Source organism: Blennius ocellaris (genome assembly GCF_963422515.1).
Source record: "Blennius ocellaris genome assembly, chromosome: 5".
NCBI classification, from domain to species: Eukaryota; Metazoa; Chordata; class Actinopteri; order Blenniiformes; family Blenniidae; genus Blennius; species Blennius ocellaris.
The window spans coordinates 15513689-15537332 of NC_137654.1; the positions used below are offsets into that span (position 1 = coordinate 15513689).

The 23644-nt window shown below is 41.1% G+C and overlaps 1 protein-coding gene across 1 annotated transcript in view; it reads left to right on the forward strand.

Annotated features, from left to right (window-relative positions):
• The window catches only part of itga5 (integrin, alpha 5 (fibronectin receptor, alpha polypeptide)), a 40850-nt gene extending 17219 nt beyond the window's left edge, over positions 1–23631 (forward strand). Inside the window, exons 5-30 of the mRNA XM_080496421.1 lie at positions 90–151; positions 245–290; positions 390–515; positions 597–641; positions 881–924; positions 1152–1208; positions 1818–1870; positions 1986–2194; positions 2662–2853; positions 2933–2978; positions 4087–4200; positions 5525–5580; positions 6011–6168; positions 6746–6883; positions 10275–10342; positions 12080–12230; positions 12361–12453; positions 14101–14180; positions 14709–14789; positions 14886–14991; positions 15234–15392; positions 16026–16133; positions 19187–19300; positions 20277–20378; positions 20500–20622; positions 20820–23631. Coding sequence (XP_080352547.1) covers positions 90–151; positions 245–290; positions 390–515; positions 597–641; positions 881–924; positions 1152–1208; positions 1818–1870; positions 1986–2194; positions 2662–2853; positions 2933–2978; positions 4087–4200; positions 5525–5580; positions 6011–6168; positions 6746–6883; positions 10275–10342; positions 12080–12230; positions 12361–12453; positions 14101–14180; positions 14709–14789; positions 14886–14991; positions 15234–15392; positions 16026–16133; positions 19187–19300; positions 20277–20378; positions 20500–20622; positions 20820–20903 — 2615 coding nt within the window. The 3' untranslated portion in view covers positions 20904–23631. The remainder of the gene's footprint in view (positions 1–89; positions 152–244; positions 291–389; positions 516–596; positions 642–880; positions 925–1151; positions 1209–1817; positions 1871–1985; positions 2195–2661; positions 2854–2932; positions 2979–4086; positions 4201–5524; positions 5581–6010; positions 6169–6745; positions 6884–10274; positions 10343–12079; positions 12231–12360; positions 12454–14100; positions 14181–14708; positions 14790–14885; positions 14992–15233; positions 15393–16025; positions 16134–19186; positions 19301–20276; positions 20379–20499; positions 20623–20819) is intronic.
• Positions 23632–23644: the final 13 nt, after the last annotated feature.

A 23644-nucleotide genomic window follows, 5' to 3' on the forward strand; every position in this document is an offset into this window, starting at 1 on the left:
TGTGGCTGCTCATTGTAAAGGCATTTGAGTTTTAAATATGAAAGTACTCTGATGTTGAGCCATCCCATAATGCTTTTTTCATGCATTAGAAATCAGTGATCCGGTGGGACAAGGCTACTGTCAGGGAGGATTCAGCGCGGACTTCACAATGGTAAAAACTTTGTTCCCGACAGTGTTCAAGCAGCGATAGGTTGAATAGAGTTTTCCTTTTCCATTACAGTAACTCACAAATATTATCTTTCAGGATGGCAAAGTGGTATTGGGAGGGCCAGGCAGCTACTTCTGGCAAGGTTTGCAAGGCATTTAAAAACAAATCATTAAGATGAAACCTCAAAATGTCCTTCCAAGTTTATTTTTCCTCACTGTTTATGTCTTTGCTCTTACTTTAGGTCAGGTGATCTCTGCCCAGAAAGAGGACATTATCAAAGCATACTATCCAGGATTTTTTATGCAGGCTGTAGAGGGCCAGATCCAGACCAAACAGCTTGATACTAAACATGACGACAGCTACCAAGGCAAGAGAAGTTGATTAAAACTATCACACATTTCTTCATTAGTCAAGCTGAGGTGGAAGTAACTCCTTGTTTCCTCTACAGGATATTCTATTGCTGTTGGGGATTTCAGTGGCGATCAGGTAGAAGGTAAGTGAATTATGCAGGCTACATGTTTGACCACCGGTATATAAAGCAGAGAAAAAGGGGGAAAACCATTAGGGAATTCACATAGTAATGCAAATAATAACGATGAAAAACAATTGCAGAAAGAGAGTCAGCTGCATATTTCCTATTAGCTGGAAGTGTGTTGGTAGTAAAACCTTCTGGACTTGACCTATATATTTTCCCTGCTAAATCTTTGCTTCATCTTTTCGTGCACTCCTCAGATTTTGTGGCTGGCGTTCCAAAAGGACTCATGCTTTATGGTTCGGTAAGAAAGCTTAATCATTACCCTCATTCTGGCTTTCATTTAGTGCTTTTACATCGAAAAGCCAAGGCTTTCAACTTGGGACCAATACAGATATGTTTAAGAAAAAAACCAACCATGGAGATATAGTCTCAGTGGGAATTGTTTTTGTCAGGAATTTCTTACCAGAGAAATCGCTTACAATGGACACTCAGAAAAGATGTTCACCATATGTTCTTGCTGTGTTGCAGGTGTCCATTCTAAATGGTACAGATCTGACCACCATGATTAAGTACACCGGTGAGCAGGTGAGGCAGACAACTCCTATCTTCATCTGTACCCATTATAGAACGCTTCTTTACCTCCTTTGTGTTTCTATTGCTTGGTGCTGCATGAGAACCCTCAATTATCTGAGTCATTAAAGGCAAAAATAATTTCCTTTACAGTGCTTTGTTTACTAGATTTTGGCCTCTTTTGTGGTTTTCTGTAAAGCTCAGTTATTGATGGTAAAAGTCCCTGTGGCAATTTGTGCAATTGTTCCTGGGAACTTTAAAGCACTCTACTCGTTTAAACAGTGATGATTGGCTCAGCTGGAAAAATAAAACCCCAAATGAATTTACATGAATGCTGTCACTTCAGGCCACCCCTTCAAGGCCTCTGCTCCTTAAACTCGAGATCATTACAGATGGATCGGATAATGAATCACAAGTTGTTTCTGAAAACTTGAATAGAGTCTAACCTGTAAAAACCATCAACCTTTTGGCTTCTCTTTTTTTTCATTCTTGTTATATGGAAAGCAAATCTTTACCATGATGTCGCTCAAGTATTCTGGGTCATCAAAGAATAAACCTTTATTGTACTTTATTTATTACTGAGATTTTCACTGGCTCAAGTCATGGAAACACTTGTGTTGATAGATGGGGTCGTATTTCGGCTATGCAGTGGCAACAACGGACATCAACAGCGATGGGTGAGTAGCAGCCTTGTCCCTCTCGGTTTTTCTTTCCTTCCTTTTCTATTTATCTTACTATTATCAGTGGCTTGTGTTGGACTACAAATGAGTTGGTGTGATTTCAAATTTTTAGGATGCTTGACCTGCTGGTGGGAGCACCGATGCTCATGGTCCGAGGCTCTGACGGTCGCCTTGAAGAGATGGGGCGTGTTTATGTTTATCTACAGCGTGGCCCCCTGGACCTGGAGCCCCGCCTACCTCACTTGACAGGCACCCAGGTGTTTGGGAGATTCGGCAGTACCATCGCACCATTGGGCGATCTGAACCAGGATAGTTTTAACGGTAATGACGGGGGATTGTAGTGGAGCTGGTGGGTGAAATGTGCAAACTGAACATTATATGAGCTACAATGCTGCCCATAATGGGAGGTTTGAAAAGAAAATGCATTTTTATCCATGTTATGTCCTTCTCCTGATGGTAATGTCTGGTTCAGGCATTTTCAGGTTAGGTTACTGATGAAAGAAGCCTAATAGATTTTTTTCTGCCTGTAGTAGTCAGCAAAAACTTTGGTTTTGTGACACAATAGCAGTGAATGTAATTATGTTTTAGAGATCATTTCATTATTCATGTTAATTAGCAATACTGGCTTAAAGATGCATTAAAGTCAAACCTAAGCATTCTTATACTAGGATACTGAGAATAGAGTCTTAGTTGATGTTTACCACAATGTAATAGGTGGATGTAAATGTTTTCATGACATTTCAAAGGGTTAGGATGCTTTATGGGTTAATTTATTTTCTCTTTGGTAGATGTGGCTATTAGCAGTCCATTTGGAGGTGAGGATCGGCAGGGGCTGGTTTACATCTACAATGGATACTCGCATGGACTCAGGGAAAAACCATCTCAGGTGATTATGGGCCAGTGGGCTGCTGGGAGGATTCCTGCCAGCTTTGGATTTGCCCTCAGAGGTGCTAAGGACCTGGACATGAATGGATACCCAGGTCAGGGAGTGTCTGCAAACAGCATGAATTTCTGTCTATTTGTACCATGTTTTTCAATATTGTCCTTTTACTCCCTCAGATCTCATTGTTGGAGCCTTTGGTGTTAACAAGGCAGTTCTCTACAGGTACTTTGTTTTGAAGCTTTAAGTAACCATGTAAACGGTTCAACTGAAAGTGGGATGATGTTTTATACTTATTGGCAAAGGAGATCAAGAATGCACCGTTTATTTAAACAAAGTAGCGTAAACAAACAGCATATCCTCTGTTGCCAGAGAGACCTGGTATTGTGTGTGAAAAATACTCTATGTCCATTTGTAGAATTTGTTGCCAGAGTTGTGACAGAAAATGTTCACTTTTTAGCTTCTCTTTAGAAATGCTCCGAGACTGCAGAAAGCATGTGTTGTCATTTTAAAACTTGGAAAGTGAAATTCTCCTATTCTTTCTTTATATACATCTTGGATTTGGCCTTCCCTTCTGTTTACATGCTCCAAGTGATCATCTCTAATGTAGAGTTTCTCAATTACATACTCATGATCTGTGCTTCTGAAAAAAAATAGGCTTATGAAGCAATGACAAGAAGATAGAGCAATAAAGCAGCTGAGATAAACTGCCAACATGCCAACATTCATTTATGGCACTGTGGATCCAGTCTACAATCTACAATAAGACATTTTCCATGTCTCTGTGTTAGATCATTGATCTTGAGTATGTGGTAGCAATTTGAACCCTGCTTGGGGCTGTAGGCGCATCTGGCAAATAAACAGCACATCCCACATCCGGTCAAGTCTTTATCTCAAGTGTTGGATACATCACTTTCAATAAACCACTGTTGGTCGAGCATACAGTACACTGCTCCTCCAGTAAATAGGAGTTTTGTGCAACCACTATTTGTTTGAGACATACTTCTGCTTATGCAAAAGTTATGGTGGCGTCAGTGAGCAGGACAGAGAGAGACGGCAGCTCTGCAGCCCTACAACTATTTCCACACATGTAAAATTGTAACCGAGTTTCATTATAGTAATTATTTATCAACACGTTTCTGTCAAAGTAGTGATGTGACAGTAACACTTTACACACATGATACATGATTAGTGTGTCAGTATTGTGCTTGTTTGTTTCACTATATGTGGATTAATGTCTAATATTTACCGTTTGGCTGTTATGCGGAGATAAGAATTGCCTTAAATCTGTTTGAATTGTATTAAAACATGAATGTATTTTTGCTGCCCACAGATCTCGTCCAATAGTAAACACCACGGCCGTTCTGACAGTCTACCCCACCATGATTAACCCTGAAGAGAAAAACTGCATAGTCACCAGTGGGAACGCCAGTATTCCTGTTTCCTGGTGAGTCTTGGAATCATCACTTACCCAGCACTCTGCTTCCCGTGCCTCTGCTTCAGCACTGCGCTGTTGGTATTTGTTTGACCCCACTGTGAAATGATGGACTTCCTTATTTCCGTCATACATAAGCACTTCTATCCTGGCAGGAAGCTATGATAAGGGATATCCTTCACATCAGCATTCATGGTCTTAATCTGCACTGACTGCTGCGTTTTTCTGACCCTTTTTCAAAATGTCTTCATATCGCACTCTTTCTGTTGAGGACCGGAGAAATAACATGCTGAATAGCAGCATTGTTGGCCTCCTCTAAATGTGCACAGCATTCAGAAACAGGGAGAGGAAACATACGACATGCTTGACACTGCACTCATGTGTCTGCTTTTCCCCCCTTTCTCCACTTCCTGATCCATAAAGGAAACTGTTGTATACACATGTGTCTTGATTATGCTTCGTTGCTTGGTGATGAAGGGTTTTTCGGGTGGGGGGTGAAAGGAGAGCAGAAGGAATAATGGGAGGGGAGGTCGGGAGAGGAGGGGCTGGGAGGTTTTCGCAGTTGCTTTGAATGAGATATTGTTTGCCGGTGGAACACAGCTGGGAAACATCAGGACACGTAGACTCCCATGAGCATGCGCACGCAGTTGTGCAGAAAAGAGGCAGACACAGGCACTTACACATGAGGCTAGAACTGCTGCTCACGAGAAATCCTTGTACTTTTCTGAGGATTTCTCTCCTATTTTCTCCCTCTGCTCCATTTCTTTTTTTTTTTGTTTCGGTTTTTCTCAACAAGCTTTCTCATTTGCCTTTTTCCCTTCAAGCTTTTTCTCGATGCCTCCTGTGTGAGCTTACTGGTGAAAGAACTGGGGGGAGTTTGGGATTGCAGACTTGGACAGCAGCAGCATGTTGTGTAGCTGATGTCATGGGAGAGAGCTACAGGCTTATATAGACAGCCATTGACTGGTCAGGACTGAAACCTGAGTCATTGCTCAATTTCACCCTTCTTAACTCTGCTATTCCTTTGTGTGTGGGGGGGCTATGGGTGGAAACGCAGACACACTGAATTATCAACCTGGCCAGATTGTGAAGGGGGTTGAATGCCAGCCTTGCACCAAACATTTGTCATTTTTTTCATATTTGTCATTGCTTTCCTGGTGCGTCTCATGCCTTGTAATGTGAACCATGTAAGGAGCTGACACAAGAAAACTTGGGCCATGATAGAGAGCGAGAGAACAAGTGAGGTGTCTTGTGCATAGACTGTATTTACACTGTCAATCTGCCATGAAGGAATATGCTTCTCTCATCATGTCCTTGCCCTTTTCATCCAAAACAGTGTCAACCTGAGTTTCTGCATATCTGCTGAGGGGAAGCACCTACCAAGCGATCTAGGTGAGCCAATTTTCCACATCTGCACTTTATTACAATGGAGGAGGCTGTCAAAAAGCCACCAACGATAATGTTTTAAATCCATCACAGTCTGTAGGTTAAAGTGCTTTGGCAGGTCATGTAAATTTTGGGATTTTGTTATGACATAAAGGGAGTGCAGCATGTCGTATATCTTCTGTGATTCACCTTTTGATAGTCACCTCTCCTCAGTGTTCAGTCTCTTCACACACCAACTCTTGCTTATTTCTGATTAATCCCTGAAACTGTTCCCACACCATCAAGTTTCAGTAAAATTGTCCTACTATGTACGTGCATTAAAACTTTCCGAGTTGTTTTTCTTTTTCTTTTTCTTTTTCTGGCCTGTCATTGTGCGAGTCCAGAACATTTGTCATACCATGAATACCCATTTGTGTCTGTGTTTTATGGGTTCCAGATTTCCAGGTGGAGGTGCGGCTTGATAGCCAAAAGCACAAGCAGAAAGGTGCAGTGAAGAGAGCTCTGTTCTTGGACTCCCAGATGCCCTCGCTTGAAAAAAGTATGAGGGTGCGCCATGGCGAGCGAGTATGCGACCATACAAAGATTTACCTCAAGGTGCGTCTCTTTCCATCCATCCATTTATGTTCTATACCGCTTCATGCAAACAACGGTTACTGTGAGCTGGACCTTATGCCTGTGGTTGTATACATGAGGAACGATTTGATTTATAACTGTTAAAGCTAGTTTTCCTCTTCCCCATAACCCATGTTTGCTCATATGATGTTATTACATTTTTTGGTTTATTAAATTGGAAGAAGAGAAGAGAATTAAGCGGAAATGGAAAACAGTGGCTCTCATTTATGCTCTATTAAGCTGCTAAATTGGAAAATTCAGTTGCTCTTGCAAGAATTATACTAAATACATATATATATATTTTCTTTTTTTTTTCTCTTGCTATGTGGTCAGATGTGACTCAGCAATAAAGTTGGGCATTAAACAATCTCTGGTGTTTCCCCACTTTCAAAGTATTGTTTGGCAAGATCCTGAACCCCTTCTCCTAACTGGTTAACAACACTGATAACAACACCTGAGACAGTTTCTATTCCATTCCAACCCATGAATTTTTCTGAAGCTGTAAAATGCACCGTATCAGTAAAAGTAAGTGGATATATTTGTCTGTGTGTTTTTGCAGGATGACAAGGACTTCAGGGATAAACTTTCCCCAATTTTTGTGGCTTTGAACTTCAGCTTGGACCCAAGAGCTCCAGCTGACTCCCACAGCCTGCGGCCCATCCTCAACTATCAGACTCCCAATGTGATTGAGCAGAAGGTATTTTCACGCCCCTTTAAATCTTCTAAATCAGTCACTAACCCTGAATTTTCCACAGTTTTTTTTGGACTCGGATTAATTCGCTCTTGGCTAATGATACAAGATCTATCAGACAGAGTAATAATTTCTTTCTTGTATGATCAATAGCCAACTACTCAGTTACTGTTTTGTCCCAAAAAGAAGACTGCTTCTCTTCCTTTTAATGTCAATAGTAAATTCCTAGGAAGTGCTCCAGAGAGTCTGGAAAGCTGTTTTCAAAGTGGAACTGTGAGGTACAGTGAAATGTTTCCCCCCCAGGCCCTGCAGGGAACAGCACTTGACCTGCTCCAGAGGTGACCCAGGCGTAGAAGGATGTCTGATTATTTAGTGAGGGGCACAGCCAGGATTTTTGCCCTTCTGGTTGAAATTTCTCGGCTTTTTGCCAGGTTTACCTCTGGCAGTAAACACATGGGTATTTTTTTGGATAGTGTGCACCATATGTGAGCACGGCAGCAGCTACCAGATTAGAGCATTTGTGGAATCAGTGTGGAATAATCTCCCTCTTAGTTACTTTTCTTTCTCTGTCTTTATCCATTCATGACCTCCTACAATATAAAAGCAGTTGGGCCTCCAGTTAATGTGATATATTGCTAAACCATGACCTTGAAAAATATCAACATTAAGCCTCGAGAAGTCAAGTCTTCTTGCCAAACACCCAAAGAGCCTGATCTGTATGTATGCAAAAGGGCGAGTGGGAGATGTCAGACAGCCAACATATTTCATTAATTTAGCTTTGCACTGTGTGAATGCTCCAGTGTATAAACTCAGGAGGGTGAATGATCTACCACAACCTTGGCCCAGATCAGACACATGATGCCCTATTAAGTTCCATATGCTTTGAAGATGCATGCAACCTTTCATAGAGCCTGCCAAGCTTTTACTCTCTTTAAGCTGAGTGAGAATGAGCGATCATGTTGACACTCTCATCTTTAACATTTTCCACATGTATATATGAGCAGGCTTGACATGACAACGGAGCTAATAATTGCCATCCTTCTTACATCATGCATACATTCAGATATTCATGTAATGAGTATTTTGGTAAAGGTGCATCATTTCACTTAAAATGAGAAATATGACATGTATGATATACTTTTTTTTTCAATACATCAAAACACATTGTAACCAGACTAGTACTTTTTGAATGCAGTTATTTGTTAGTCTTTAAACAAGATTGTTTTTGAAACTGTTCTTTACTAAAACACTGTATATTGTGGATGGTAACAGTAATACAGTTAATATATACAATATAATCATATCCTCTTGAATTTAGTTCCAACTAAATGCAGCTTTACACCATGTTGAAATGGCTACAGTCAGGTGTTTTTGTTCATAGCTTCTGAAATAAATAAAACAACACATGATCTCTTTTTGTAGGTTGGTGGGAATACATCAACTTGCAAATTAACTTAATCTTAAAAAACCTGCAAGCATTGGTGTGACGGTCGGTCTGAATTGGTCGCCATCTATGAAAAGTGGTCCAAGGAAAGAGAAGTGGGAACCCGTGTTCAATACAACAGACAAACCACTGGAGCTCACACACACACACACACACACACACACACACACACACACACACACACACACACACACACACACACACACACACACACACACACACACACACACACACACACACACACACACACACACACACACACACACACACTGCATGAGTTAATTTTGGTTCTGATAGAAACATCTCACTTTGTTTTTCACATATGTGGAGTTAAATAGGTGAGCCCACGCATTATGCTGCAGTCTTTGTTGTGATGGCTGATCAGTGTCTGCTGGGCTTGATTATGTGGTTTAGGTGTAGTGATGGCACTGTGAATGTTGTTCTGCTGTCCTTCACAGACACACAAGCCATGGTACAGATGTTGCCATGGTGGTTACCATGGTGTCTATAATTAGAGCCCTTCAGATTGTGTAATGACAAGCAGAGCTCTCGGCTCTCTCTAATCTCCCCCCTCCATTTCTATTTATTATCATCATCGTCATGAGCATCATCACACTGACACAGCGCAGCGGGATGCAATTTAGCCATCCATAGGCTTTCCCTGCTGTGGCCCTGCCACACGTTCAGCGGTCTTCCACTTATCCGGTAGTGTTTCTGTTCCTGTCCCTCCACTGTAATCTCCGATCGCCCGCCTCAGCTTTCAGGCCAACAAAGATATCCTGTGTCTAAGCTACAGGCTCCTCCCTCTCTATATGATCATATACTGCTGTGGTTTGCTGGGTGGTGTAGTGTGTGGTGAAAGTGTGGTTTGCCACATGGCGTTGTGATGTGGGATGCTGGTAAGAGCTGGGAGCCGGCAGCTTTGTGCTCAGCTCCACAGGAGTATCTTCTCCGGCATGGGCTTTGATTTGTACCCGGTTCATCATTCTTTTTTCTTTTTTTTCTCTCCACTGCAAACAGAAAACACGTGTCGGTGTGTACCAGGACAGCTGGTTCACGCGACTCCGTCGGTGCCTATCATGACCTCACTGAGTCTGTTATTGTCCCTCAGAGACGCAGCATAGTTTTTAACAGTCTGATGTGCAGTGATGATGTCTTGTAAATAAGAGGGAGTGCGGTCCAGGTGTGTGCGCGCGCGTGGTCGTCACAAGACGAGACGGAGGTGGAATGTATTAGTCATAGCGCATGTTGCATCTTGCAACACTCGTCCTGTTGTCTCCCTTAAACATCTGCTTTACATGAGAAACTAATTAGGTACGCAAGATAAATCAAAGTGTGCTTTCAATCGGAACTATCCAATAATCATAGCCAGTGCTGGACGTACCGTTCCTGTACTTGTGATACTGTGACTGTCATGTCACTACTTATGGCTGTAATGTGTCACTAAATGATTAGTAATACAGTTGACAAAGGTTTACATGAACTCTGTTTATCTTGCAAATCAATTTTAAAGCCATAAAGCTGCTGTCTCTACCCGTCGGCTTCGGTTTGGAGTTACTTTTTCACTAAACTCCTGTTTACCGAGGGAGGAGTGCATTAATCCTGAAGTAACTTATTCTTCGTCACAGCGACATAAAAACATGTCCAACTGAAGGAAACATCAGCATTAGCCTGTATTCACACTGTGATGCATTCATTCATAAATAAGGGTTATGCTGGTAAGAGCTGTGTTTATTGAGTTAGTTTATTCAAACTGTTTTGTTGCTGCTTCTTAGTGTTATTAGCTCATGAACCAAACATTTCTTCGAAGAAGCGGTAACATCCAATGTGACTTGAGCTGCATGAATCGGTCTAATGATCACATCTTAAAAAAAAAAAAAAAAAGACTAACACATCATACCTGCCCAATGTAAAATGTTAAAACTTTTATTGCTCCCGCTGTGCAACTTTCAGGCTCAGATTCTGCTGGACTGCGGAGAGGACAACATCTGTGTTCCTGACTTGAAGCTGTCCGTGCACGGGTGAGTCTGGTCATTTCCTTACACATTTCTAAAAACCTCAAAGCACATGGAAAGTCAGGAAATAAATTAGCATTCAATGGGTAATGCATAGCAAACGCTGCACTAGCTCAGAAATACTGAACTCTTCACCTCCACTGTGCAAAAGGGAATTTCGGATTTGAGTGCTAAAGCATATAAATACAGCTGTTTTTGTTGTTCCGCTGCCTTGTTTGGTTTTGCATACCAGAGAGCGAGTGTTAATAGCTGCAATGTTGCAGTACAGTAGGGGCATGCTATTTGAAAAAACAGGATGCAGCTCTGCTCTACAGGTGCTATGACAAACAGTTGAGGGGGGAAGACAGAACAGATGAAAGGGATCCATTCGGGGAGCTGTTTGCCAGAGTTCCAACACTGTCTGTCTCTGAAGCCGCCAGGAGCTCCCTGCCTGACACACTTTGATTCAAGAAATCTGTTAGCATTTTTCCTTAAAAAAAAAAAATAACACACTCCCCGATACTCCCCTCCCCGCTCTGTCATTTTGATTTCACATTCCTATATTTATCTACCATCTGCCTCTATTTCTTTCATTGTATGTCTGATTCGTCACATATGGAATAACCTGCTGTGTGAAACTTTGCCACGTCCAACTCTGACTGAGAAAGTGTGATTAGAGCAATTTAACTTATACCTTATTGCTTTTCTCTTCTCTGCTGTGAATTATAGAATACTAATGGTCGTTGGAAGAGTTGATGGTTTGGCCATGATTTAGTGGAATCTCCTTTTTTTTTCTTTTACAAACTATCCACCATTCCTCTTTTGTTGTTTCTTCTCGTCCTCTTCCAAATATAACAACCTGTTAGATGAATTCTCCCTGAGGGACAGCTTAACTTGAAGGTTGTTGTCTTTGTGTGTGTGTGTGCATGTGTTGTCTAATTTTGAGCCATTGCTTTGTTTAAAAAGTGTGATGCCAGTTAAAAATCAAACTGCGCCTTGCTCGCAGGTCGGCAGAGGATCCCTTTCACTCTCTTGCCCGACTTTATAAGAACCGGCTGTAATTAAAAGCATCTGTGTGGTCCTCCATATGGAATTTTCCCATTGTTCTTAGTTACAGAGAAAGGTGGAGGGAGTGAGAGAAAACAAGGAAAGGGGAAGTCTTTTACAGTGTTCAATGTTGTACTACAACCTGAATATCCCAAAGTTGAATTTAATATTAAACTTAATTGTTTGTATTATAATATCAACATCATAGAGTTTAGGTTTTGTTCTGGTGGGTTTCGGGCTTCCTCTCTGAAATGTATTTGGTTTATGTGATTGTTTTAATTTCAAATAATACAGTTTTTAATTTTGCTCTTGTGTTTCAGTATAATCTATTCTGGTGGTTTTGGGTTAATGTTAACATGTGTGTTTTGTTGCACTTGTTAACACTGCTTTCAATAAATACTGTATCAACAAACATCTTTTCTCAATTTTCTTGTGCTTTGACTTCTTTCTCCCTCATCTTTGCTTCTTTGTTATTTTTATCTTTGTCTCACTTTTCCTCTTTGTCCTCTTGTTCCTCTTGTTCTTCCTTCATCTTTTATAACTTTTTTTGTGTGTCTTCTTCTCAGCTTTTTTTCCCTAGTATTCTAGCCAACATGGCTAAATAATGTCATTGTAGATTTACACCATCCAAACACATGGTTTTTGTTGGTAAATTATTATTATTTTTTTTAGCTTTTTACCCAATTAATAATTTTTTCTCCTTGGTTTTGTCCCCAGTGACAGGAAGGAAGTCTACTTAGGTGATGAGAACTCGCTGACCCTGACCTTCAACGCCAGGAACGAGGGTGAGGGCGGCGCATACGAGTCGGAGCTGTACGTGGTGCTGCCCCCCGAAGCGGACTACAGCGGTATTGCCCGCAATAATGAGGTGAGAACAAACACCTCAAAACATTTCAGGAACTAATTTGTCTCCTGGGACTTTTTATTTCTGTTTGTTTTTCCCCCTCCTGGTTGTCGTTTGCTGTGTTTTTGACCGACGTGTCGTCCTGTTTTCCCAGAGTCTCACCCAACTGACCTGCAGCTATGAGACTGAAAACCAGACCCGATACCTCAGCTGTGATCTGGGAAATCCTATGAAGTCTGGCACCAATGTAAGACAGCTTTTGGCTGTTTTAAAAAAAAAAATTTACTTTTAGATTAATTTATTGTTGTTCTGGCAGGTTTGGTCCGATTATGGAGAAAACGCACTGTGGTGTAAATTTTAATGCGATGCAGTTCATTCATTCACCTTTTCCAGTTACATGCACACAATCCTCACACCTGATAAATCATTTAGTATTGTTAAGATATCATTGATAATGTTAGTAGCAATAACGAGTAATAAAACAAACTATAAACAACATCATCACAGATAGATAAATAATAAGCGAGGGCTTCTTCGGACCACGAGTGCAATGAAGAAACACTGAGACAAGCTTTTTTTCTCTCAAGCGTCAGATGACCCTGGTGTGTTTTAACTAAAGTAATGTGATGTGGTGTGTGCAATTCTGGAATTTATGCTGGAAAATTTAATTATTTTTTCTAAAAGTGATTAGCTGATATAAATACATAGTTAACCCAGTCCACAACGTTGTGTCGACGCTATACAAGCTCTGTTGCACTTTTGTTTTTTTAAAGGTCCAGCATATTGAATAAAATGACACTGTTACAGTCTTAGCCTTCAGTGGTGTTGTTTGTGGGTACCATACATACAGCTCAGCACATAGACAACAATGGAATATTGGATTTCTTTTTATTTGAAGAATATTATTCACTGTACTTTTCATACTCACTAAACTACCATATACCGGTACTTAAACTTTTTGGTCCCACGTTAAAAATACCTGTGTAAGCCAGAAATAAACTCCACCAAATGCAATCTCTTTTCTGTTGTTTAGATCTTCTCCAGAAAATCACAACTCGACTATAAATACAGGCTTTGATTTGCAAAATCGTACAATGTCAGAATCCATGTTTGAGTGCAGTTTCCAGTTGACAGCTCTTTGTTAGAGGGAGTTTCCATCCACATGTTGGCTGTGAACATTACAGGAAAAGGAAGTGTGTGTCAGAAAATGTTGTAACAGGAAACACAGACTCCATCTCTGCATCCAACTCCCTGCTGGAAAAGAGTTCTGCTTTCTTTTATTAATCCAGTCGCAGGCTGGCTTGTATTTAATAAGCCTGCAGAGAAGGACCATCAACTACATGCGAACTCAGAAGGATAGAAATCATTTTTTTAAATTCAGTTTCATATTGTCCATAAAACGGTTTATTTTAAAGCCGTCACACCGACACGGTTTATGTCATTACAACTCATAGAGAAACATCATTGAAATAGAAAGTGAAAGGGTCTGAAATGATAACAAAATAAGAACTGAGATATGTTTTGTTCCTTGAAATATACACATTCAATTTATCTCATTGGAGTATTCCTGAGCTTCAGTCTTAGTGTTTGACGACATTGAACTGAGCTATCACTTGTTTAGCAAAGGCAGGGTCCACAAATTTCTTTTGCTGCCATTTATTTGTTTGTTTGTTTGTTTATGTTTTTGGGTTATTAAAAATAATAATTTCTATACATTAAATGGGAAAAAAACAACGCTTGATGAGACGGTGACAGAGAGCTTTCCTCAGCATGAAGGCTCTGTGCAGTCCTCAATGTTGTGTAATACATTAAGGGAAGGGAAGAGTTTCGTATGTTTCTATATTTTAATGAAACAAGTCTGTTTCATTTACACATCTGAATTTCCTGTCCGCAGCTTTGGGCAGGTCTACGATTCAAAGTGCCGCGACTGAAGGACACGCACAAAACGGTTCAGTTTGAGCTGCAGATTCGCAGGTAATTACACAACTTCATTAGAGTGACGGAGGCCAGCACACGATAGTCATACACTTGTAGTTGCCGTTGAGCGCATTTTGTGTATCCGTAAAAGCCGTGGTTCAGCTTGATGTTGACAAGGATGGAAATCTTACGCATGGAAAAATTCACAAAAGCAATGTTTAGGTGGATCCACAACTAATAGGAGGAATATAAATTAATATTTAGTATTTCCAGTTGTTGAAGTCTTGAACCTTTCTCCATCATGGATCAACATGAATCCAGTACTGTGGAGGTGAAGGAATGGTGCAACTCTCTTATTCATCACATCTGTGCCATGCAACATTGAAATATATTGTGATGCACATCCAATCTGTTTCGAGGGGTCATGTCTGCCACAGCAGGGATTTTTCAAAGTGAATGAGATTAAGCAAGACGTTGATATTATTTTTATTGAATCAGGAATTGTTGAGAATGTCGGCTGCAATCACTGCCAAATGTCAAATGACACCACCTAATGCAACTGTTTATTTTCATTTGTGTCCACAGTAAAAATGAGAATAATTCTCATAGTGAGGTTGTGCCTTTCAAGCTGGAGGTTGTTGTTCAGGCTGAAGTCATTCTGCAAGGGTGAGTTAAGCTTCAGGGTCCCCTCGTTTGAACTTTTGGACTTTCATTAAGTGCCTTTCTTGCTCATGTTCTCGCACACCTCCTTCTCTTTTAAAGTGTGTCTCGACCAGATAAGGTCTTCTTCCCGGCGGCCAACTGGAAGGCGACCAGAAACTATGCCGTAGAGCAGGATGTCGGTCCTGAGGTGGAACACATCTATGAGGTAATCAGCTGTGCAGACTCACCGAGGCTGGGAGGACTGAGCTGGAAAGCAGAGCTTACTGTTGACTTTGAGGCAGGACCGATCTATCAATTTGGAAAGAAAAGAAATGTCAGACCTTTTGGCAATGGAAAAGAAACACATGTGTCTCATCAGCCATGCTGATGCTACACGCACAATATGAAACAATCAACAGCTGCTTAAAGCTTTCCAATACTTGATTGATTTTTCATTTGTTTTTCCAGCTTTTGAACAATGGCCCGAGTCGGATCAGCAATACCCTTCTTGAGCTGCACTGCCCTCTCAGTGTGCAGGGTCACGCACTTCTTTACCCTCTGGAGTTCTCCACCGAAGGGCCGATCAACTGCACGGCGGACAGACACATGAACCACCGAAACCTCAAAGTGAGCAACTTGCACGCACACTTCACAGGGTCAGACAGGGCTAAAGCAGACTGGAGATCTCGACTCGTTTCACTGTTGGATTCCCCGATGGTTGGCCCTCACCCGCCTCCTGCTCCCGGCTTCTCCACTGCACCCAGGACACTTACCCCACCACTACTTTGAAGTTTCAGCTCTTCCCAAATGCTCGGCACAGCTTGATGAACCATCTCACCCAGCGAAACACTTTCTCATCTTCGACATTTAGCAACCCCCTCCCCAATCCCCTATTTAGTCGTAGCTATGGGATTTTGCGGGAGGCTATTTTACTGCAGTTGTTTGTTTGCGTTTGTCGCTTGACAGATGTTTTGCAGGGCTGCAAGCGGTCATCAGTCTTAGCTGCGAGCAAATGTGTTTTCTTTCTTCCCTGGTGTATTGCTAAGTACGGTGCATTTCCAAGGGAATCCATGAGTAGTGGAGCTCACATGCTTATGATTAATGACAGAAAAGCTTCAGGGTCACGCTAACATTAAGTCTCGCATTATTGACAGAAAGGGTGGCGTGCTCTTCTGCCTGATGAGGTCAGTGTCTGTGTTATTCTAATGGGTGTTGTATATGTGTGTGTGTGTGTGCGCGCTTCTTTGTGTCATTGTTCAGCTCCAGCACACGTCCACAGAGTCGCCAGTTCTGGCTTTGAAGGCTCACGAACACCAAGTCGAGAGGAGGGATGTCCAGAAGAATCAACTCGCTCATTTGACAAACCTGGTAAGAACCTTGTCACACTCTATAAAAAAAAAACACTGTGTATGCATGAATGAAAATTATGGGGCCAAAAGAGGGCTGTAAATGCAATGGGTGACCGAAGGGTAAGTTGAAAGTGAAGGAATGAGGAGCTTTCGCACATTAGTAGATATGAATGTGTCTTTGTGTCACACAAGCGGAGTTTTCACTCTGCACTCAATTAACAACCAAAAAAAAAGTTCATCTGTTTTACTGTGTTCATTCAAGTGCGCTAATCTGGATTCATTTTGGTGACACTGGCCATGGTTTCACATGAGGCTCTGGGGACTTGGTAATTAGGTTATGATGTCGTTAAAAGGGAGGGGTCAGAGGGCACTGGCTTGTCCCGTTTTGGTGATTAACATTAAAGAGCCTTTAGTATTGTTGGGGCAGTGGAGAGGGGACATGACACATGGGAGGCCCTTTGCCAGTGATCCACTACTCGCTTCATGTACTGCTCTCTAATTTTTTGGCCCTGGGTGTTATGATCCCCTCGAGCAGCCACACACTGGTCCTATTGATCCGCCCAGCTGCAGGTAGCTGCCCAGTCTGTGAATACCTGCATCTACTAAAGAGGCCTTTGTCTGTGGCAGTCTCCGCTGACTGTGCTCGTTCATCAAGCATGTCCAATGACAAGTTAGCATGAAGGTCCCCATTGTCTCATTTCCCTTGTGTCTGCACTTTTTTGTTTTTCACGTCCAAGAAGGCAGAAAAAAAGCAATTCAAAGCAATCGTTGATCAAAGTGTGTCAGTGTTTAGTGTAGCCTGGGTAAGGCTGTTAGTGAAGGTCATAATGTGAGCACTTCAATGGTCTAATTTGTTATCGAAGATGTGATGGGCATTCAGAACAAAGGATGGTAATTACACTGAAAATTTAATAGCTTTTCAAAATAATGACTTGGATTCATTAAAATAAAAAGGCTGGTATTGCTTTATAGCAATTTCGCTGCACTTCAATGTGGAAGTTATTGTACAAATGATGCATTGCTGAAGACATTTCATTCAATGTGCCTGTAGAAAATATGGCTTAATATTGCAATTAGTCAGCGCAAAGCAGTTAAAAACCATTTATTGGCTGCAATGATGCAGATGAAAGGTTTGGATAGCGATTCAAATTGTGAGTGTACTCAGTTCTTTGATGTGTACTCACTTGCATATTCTCTTTAAAAGCTTTCAAAATGTATTCTGGGGGTTACCGTGTTCAAGCAGTTTGTCTTTCATGAAGTAGCACAGTGTTTCCAGCTCTTCTGGAAAAATCTGTGTGGGATCTGGACAAAAACGCTTATAAAAATGTAAGTACGTGTAGCTGAAATATTTATGGTTTCTCTGAAGATATGAAAGCTCCCAAGTATTTGATAATGGATCCACAATACATTGGGCTTCGTTCAAATCAAATACATATAATAATTCTTTTTGTCAATGACCTACTGTATTGCATAAATATTGTGTTTGCAAGTCAGTATCATAAATTGTGATCACAATTACAATAAAAATTGTATTTATTTATTTATTCAGGACTTATTTTGACAAGATGGTAACTCTGCGAAATGAAAAAGAACAAGACATATTAACTTATGATGTGATTATTGTGGTTGCTTTTAAAAAAATACAAAATAGTAAATAAATCTGCAGTTGGGAAATATTCATATCTTCATGACTTAAGAGCTAAAATTATAAACATTTAAACTTCAATACCTAACACATTTGAGTTTATGTGTAGTAAAATACATAGAAGGAAGCCACAAAAATCGGTCATAAAAATATAAATATAATGCAGGAAAATTGCACATTCCAGTAAAGGCGATGTTTTTATTATATATTCATTTGGAGTGAATGATTCAACAGTAACAAAAAAACATTATAAATAATGAGCAAAGAGTCATTATAATAACATAACAGAGACCGGCGATTAAGCATGTTTGTATGGCAGTTAAAATAGTTTATAATAATTTATTCTTCCCTGTTTTGATTCACCATTTATAGAAAACAGCAATTCAATGCCCTCAAATTATGTTTTGCAACTGGACTGCAGCCAGCAATAGTTTGTTCTGGCCGACACTTCACACTGAAGAACTGTTTTATTTATCTGACATTAAACATATTTCCATGAATCTTTAATTCTTCTACTCTGACATGATAATTGTGTCTGCCTTTGTTTACAAAATATCAAACTATACTCCATTCTTCAGCTGCATTATCAGGCCAGACTAGACTCTTACTTTATGGAGTTGTGGGAATAAGTTGCCCCCCCCCCCCCACCATGTACATCTTGACCACATAATCCCTCCAGGGGAGACACGTGGGATTTTGGTCAGAGGCACCTTTTGGCACAGGACCACATTCACGTCGTTCCTTTGTGGCCTCCCTGCCCTGGGGTTCCAAGCAGGTCTACTCAGGGGGAAGTGGTCTGATATGCTCTGTGTCTGTCTGAATACTCATTAAGTTTGTCTAAGCCTGAGCCTGAAGCAACAAGGCGGGTGCTCTCTGTTTCTCCTGAGTTTGCCCTACTTGGTGGAATAAGTAAACTAATTCGCTCCCGCAGGAAACCCGCTGAAACCTCTCAGCATGGGGGTGGTCTGGCTGTAGTACCAGCCCCTGAAACACAGTGTGTGCAATGCTTTAAAATGTTAAATGTAACAGCCTGCATTATGGGTATGTAATTAGGACTTAGGATTCTCCAGTCTTGAGAAAAATGGACCTAGTTTTAGTGGTTGGGCAATAATGTGGCGAGCGGTGCATGCTGCATTTTTACAGTCTCATGACATTCCTTCAATCTAATTCGAAGCAGGCGTGGAATAGGGATCATAACATTAGACTCTTTGTTATATTTATTCGACCTGCAGCATTAACATTGCTGTTATTTGGCTTCACCACGTCGAGCTTACCAGTATATGCCTTTAGGAGTTTCACCTCGTACTGTCACATTGTTAAAATTTTGTGGGAAAAACACTTTTTTTTTCAGATACTAACCATGTGGAAAAATCACTTATTAGTATTTAATCAACCCCCTTTTGATGACATTCCCTCTCTTTCCATAGTCCTGTTCCAACGTGGATTGCTGGACGCTTCAGTGCAAAGTGGGCCTGCTGGAAAGGGGGACTACCGCTATCATCAATATGCGCTCTCGTATATGGGCCGAGACCTTCACTGAGGTTTGTGGGAGAAGAACTGTGCTGTACAAACTGTCTGTACACATACTACACATAAACATGGGATCCCAGGAGAGGATGAGACTGCACGCCATAGATTAGGCTCTCATGTGTCTCTATGTTTTCTCGTCTTGGACATTGGCAGGAAACAGTAATCCATTTTTTGGGGGGGGGACTTTGGAAACCATAAATGTGCGGTTAGGAAAGACAAATAGCTACAGTTGCCAGTCGCATATATTTATTTGTTTTCACAAGGCATCAGCAAGGGTTCAGACTGTAAACAAACACAACTGTACTCAGATTTATATATTTGTCTCAACAAATGGGACAGCATTTGTTTTCTGAGGAGGTATGTTGGTCCAGACTGGAGCACAGACTGCAGCGTCTGCCAATGTTTGCCATCTTTGAGCCACACACTGATTATTTAACACCCCCTGCACACTGTAACATGGAGTGTGATGAAAATCCATTATGTGGCAGGCACAACATCTTATCCGATGGGAATGCTACAGAGGGTTTCTTTGGAAGATACACATGGACTGTGTCGCCACCTAGTGAATAAATGTTACAGTGCAACTTTCTATTACTACTGTACTTAAAAATCAAGTTTCACATCAATACACACTACTATTTGTCTTAGCGGTGTGATGGTTTTTTTTTGTGCTTTTTAATAATGCCAAAGATTCAGCTGTTAAACAAAACATCTCAAACATCACTGTATCACTTTCAGAGAGGTTTATCACAGGTTAGCCAACGTGCTTTATCGTGTGAAAGATGATCATTCTCTGACAATCAGTGGTACAAAAATAACTTGCCTCTTGTGTTCAGTAAACCATCTTAGCAGAGCTACATTTGGCACATTCTGTGCACCTTTATTTCTCTATAACGAGTTCTGGTAGGAGTCATTTAGTGAGGCGAAGCATGCATTAATCACACGTTCTGAAAGTAATTTATTAAACTGTGATGCTTCTCCCTTCAGAGACCTTACAAGCAATACGTCCTGGAGTGTTTGGCCAGTTTCACCGTGAAGAAGATGCCATATGCAATCTTGCCCAGAACTTTACCAAATGGACAGAAAAAGGTATTTAACTTCTTTTCTCATCCATTAGTCGTTGAGACACAACTTCACATTTTGAAATGTGCCATTCTATTTTTGTTGTTGTTTTTTTTTAACTGAGAGTAAACTGTGGTGTCATCGTCAGGTGGTGACCCCGGTAGTGTGGAACAAGCCGGACATTGAGAACTCGGTTCCACTGTGGATCATCATCTTGGCTATTCTGGCGGGCTTACTGCTTCTGGCTCTTCTCATCTACGTCCTGTACAGGGTCAGTGCTGCTATTGTACAAGTCTAATGCTGAAGCCAGCCCGACTATGTTAATTCATGGGCTGCACTGTGGTATAGTGGTTAGCACTGTCACCTCACAATAAGAAAACTGCAGTTTGATTCTGGTCCAAGTATTTGGATGTACAGATGCTTATATATGTCATTTTTTAGAATCTTGAATTTCTTCTTCTCTTGCAGTTTGGCTTCTTCAAGCGATCACTACCATACGGCACCGCCATGGAGAAAGCACAACTCAAACCCCAGGCTGCCTCTGAGGCCTGAATGACCACCAGAGCTACCAGAACCACAGTACCTGGCCGTATGATTGCAATGGAGACACAGAAAGAAACATGTAGAGTGAATCAGAGCAGTCGAAGAGTTACATGAAGGAGAGACTACTGGAACTCTGTGGACTGTGCTGCACTAGAGGGAAACAAAGAAAATCCAAAGATCTCCAAGCTGAATGAATGTTTTTTTTTTTTATTGTTTTTAATTTATCTTGTTCTATGTTGGCAGGTTGGGATTATTAAATGGAACTTTTCTGTGCCTGAAGGCAAAAAAAAAAAAAAAAGTGACTGCAAAAAACAGATACAGGCTTCGCACAGCCTGTGAAAGCAGCTGGACACATGTTGGGTTTATATTTGTGGATTTGTGAGATGGAACATTTTGTAATACCCCTTTAACTGCTTCATTTTGGTGCTAATTAACTTGTGTGTCCGCTGCGTCTGACAGTTTTCCGTCCACATGTCGCTTGTGGCATGTCGGCGTTGTGAATCACGCCGCCTGCCAAGGCCCGCACACGTGGTTTACAAAGCACGTTTCAGGTGTAAATCTTAACGCGGCTTTAGCGAATGCAACATTACATGCAAATCTGATTAGCAGTCAATTCAAAATTTTAGTCTTCTATAATTTAATCCCTAAATTGTTCCAAAATGTTTCCAGTATTTCTGGGCATGTTCAGACATATAATCACCTCCAGAATAGGGGAAAAAAAACAACGCAGGTATTGAAGATGCAACGATGGATGTTTCTCAACTGTTAATATGGAAAAATGATCTGCTTCTGCCTCAGGTTGGTGGACAGTGCTGGGTTAAGGTGTTTTTGCACTCAAAGGAATCTACTGATATTATTCCAGAGACACCAAAGACTGACTGACTGACTGACCTTCTTCCTTTGAGATCTGATTTTGACTCCTACTGATCACTTTTGTTTTTCGCGTCCTGTTATGTTTGTGTTCAGAGTTACCAATGCGGGCAACGTCGTCATTGTTGTGTCGTTGACTGGGATGGGACTGGAACCACCAAGACCCCGTGAAACCTCATGCAAGGCTCAAAGCAGTGTGGTGCTTCTCTCAAAGCGTGGCTTTCCCCTAAAGCAGTGGTTCCCAACCTTTTTTACCCAACAAAACTCCCCTTGATTTGCATTAACACCGTCCTGTATAAAAAAAAAAAGCAGGAGCCTTAAAAAAAATTAAGGAAAAGTTTTCCAGGTCTGCTTCAGATTGTAGAAAGTCTCACCGAAGAGGTCCAGGATCTCAGGTCAGGAACCGCTACCCAGGAATATGTTGATGTGTTTACTTCTGCTTGGTTTGGAGTCGTGCTCGTTCAGAATAGACACCATGTGCAAGTAAATGACGCTTCGGTGGAGCCACAGTTGACGGTCATCTAAAACGATGTCTTTCACTGAAAAGATGCGACAATCAGCAGCATTGTAGCCTCGCCGGAAAGTCCAAGGTTACATTTTTCAGCTTTTAGTGTGAGATACTGTAATTTCGATCGTATTTTCAGTGAAAACGTTTGAAGCTATCCCACAACCAAAACTGCTACGTGGACTGAATGCCAAAAAATGCTTTGTGTTGGTTTCTTTTGTCGTGTACATAGGTTTAAATGTGCCTTAAATGTAAATATGTCCGTGGAGAGATTGTTGGATGTGTGACTTCATGCATACATGCATTTGTGTGGATGGTGTATTTATGAATGCTTGTTTTGTGTATGGTTATTACCTTTCCCATTGCCTAGTCCGGTTCATGCCTATTACATCTGTAGCCTGAGATAAGTGAGGTTAAGCATTAACTATTGAGCGTGACAGCACAAATACCTCGAACAAGGGATAACAACTAGGCACTGGGAACTCAATGTTGTTTGGAAGTGCAATATTTATATTCACTCTTGTTTAATATTACAGTGCTTTCTTTTGTTTTTATTTTGGTGATCGAGGTGTGATAAACAGGACTGTTTGTGACGAGCGTGTTGATTGGACCTTTTTTGGGGTTTCTGGCTTCACACGTCTCGCTTCATACATTCATGACGTGTGAAGTTTTTAGTTGTTTTTCTCCCCCGCCCCCCCCATCCCACATCAAATCGTACTCACCATTTCACTGCCGAAATACCTTCCAGGTTTTTATAGCACAGCCTGATGCAGAGACGCAGCTACTGGAGCATGTCTGAGTTGAACTCAGGTTTGTTGACACAGTTCGAAGAATTATGTGCTCTGCTGTTGCACCTGCCCAAATACCAACATTCAATACTAACCATGTGTTTTGTTTGCCTCGTTACACTTCACCTTTAATGGATAGTGATTTACAATTCGCCCGATTCTCCACAAAATCCCCATCTGGTCACTGACTTAAATCCTTTAACATGCTGTCTGTATTAAACGGTTTTTACGAACACGTCATCCCATTATTTATAATGACGGGGTTATTTTACTATTTCCTCCATGATTACATCAGGAGAAGGCACTGGTTTTCTGTTTTTTTTGGGGGGGGTTTGTGGCGTCTTTGCTCATTTTTGCTCTCTGGGGACTTTAAAAAAAAGATGTTGTACATATTTATGCCAAGGAGAGCATTTTGATTTCAAATGATAGCTGATGTGTTGTGAATTTTCTCACCCCATATTGGGGGGGACCTTTTGTGTGTTCACTAGGAGGGAGGGGTTGAGGCAGGGAGGCTCTTTGAAGGTCAATTCTTACCTGTTATGGTTTGTACTTTTAAATAAAATATTTCTCTTTTTACAAATGTGTGT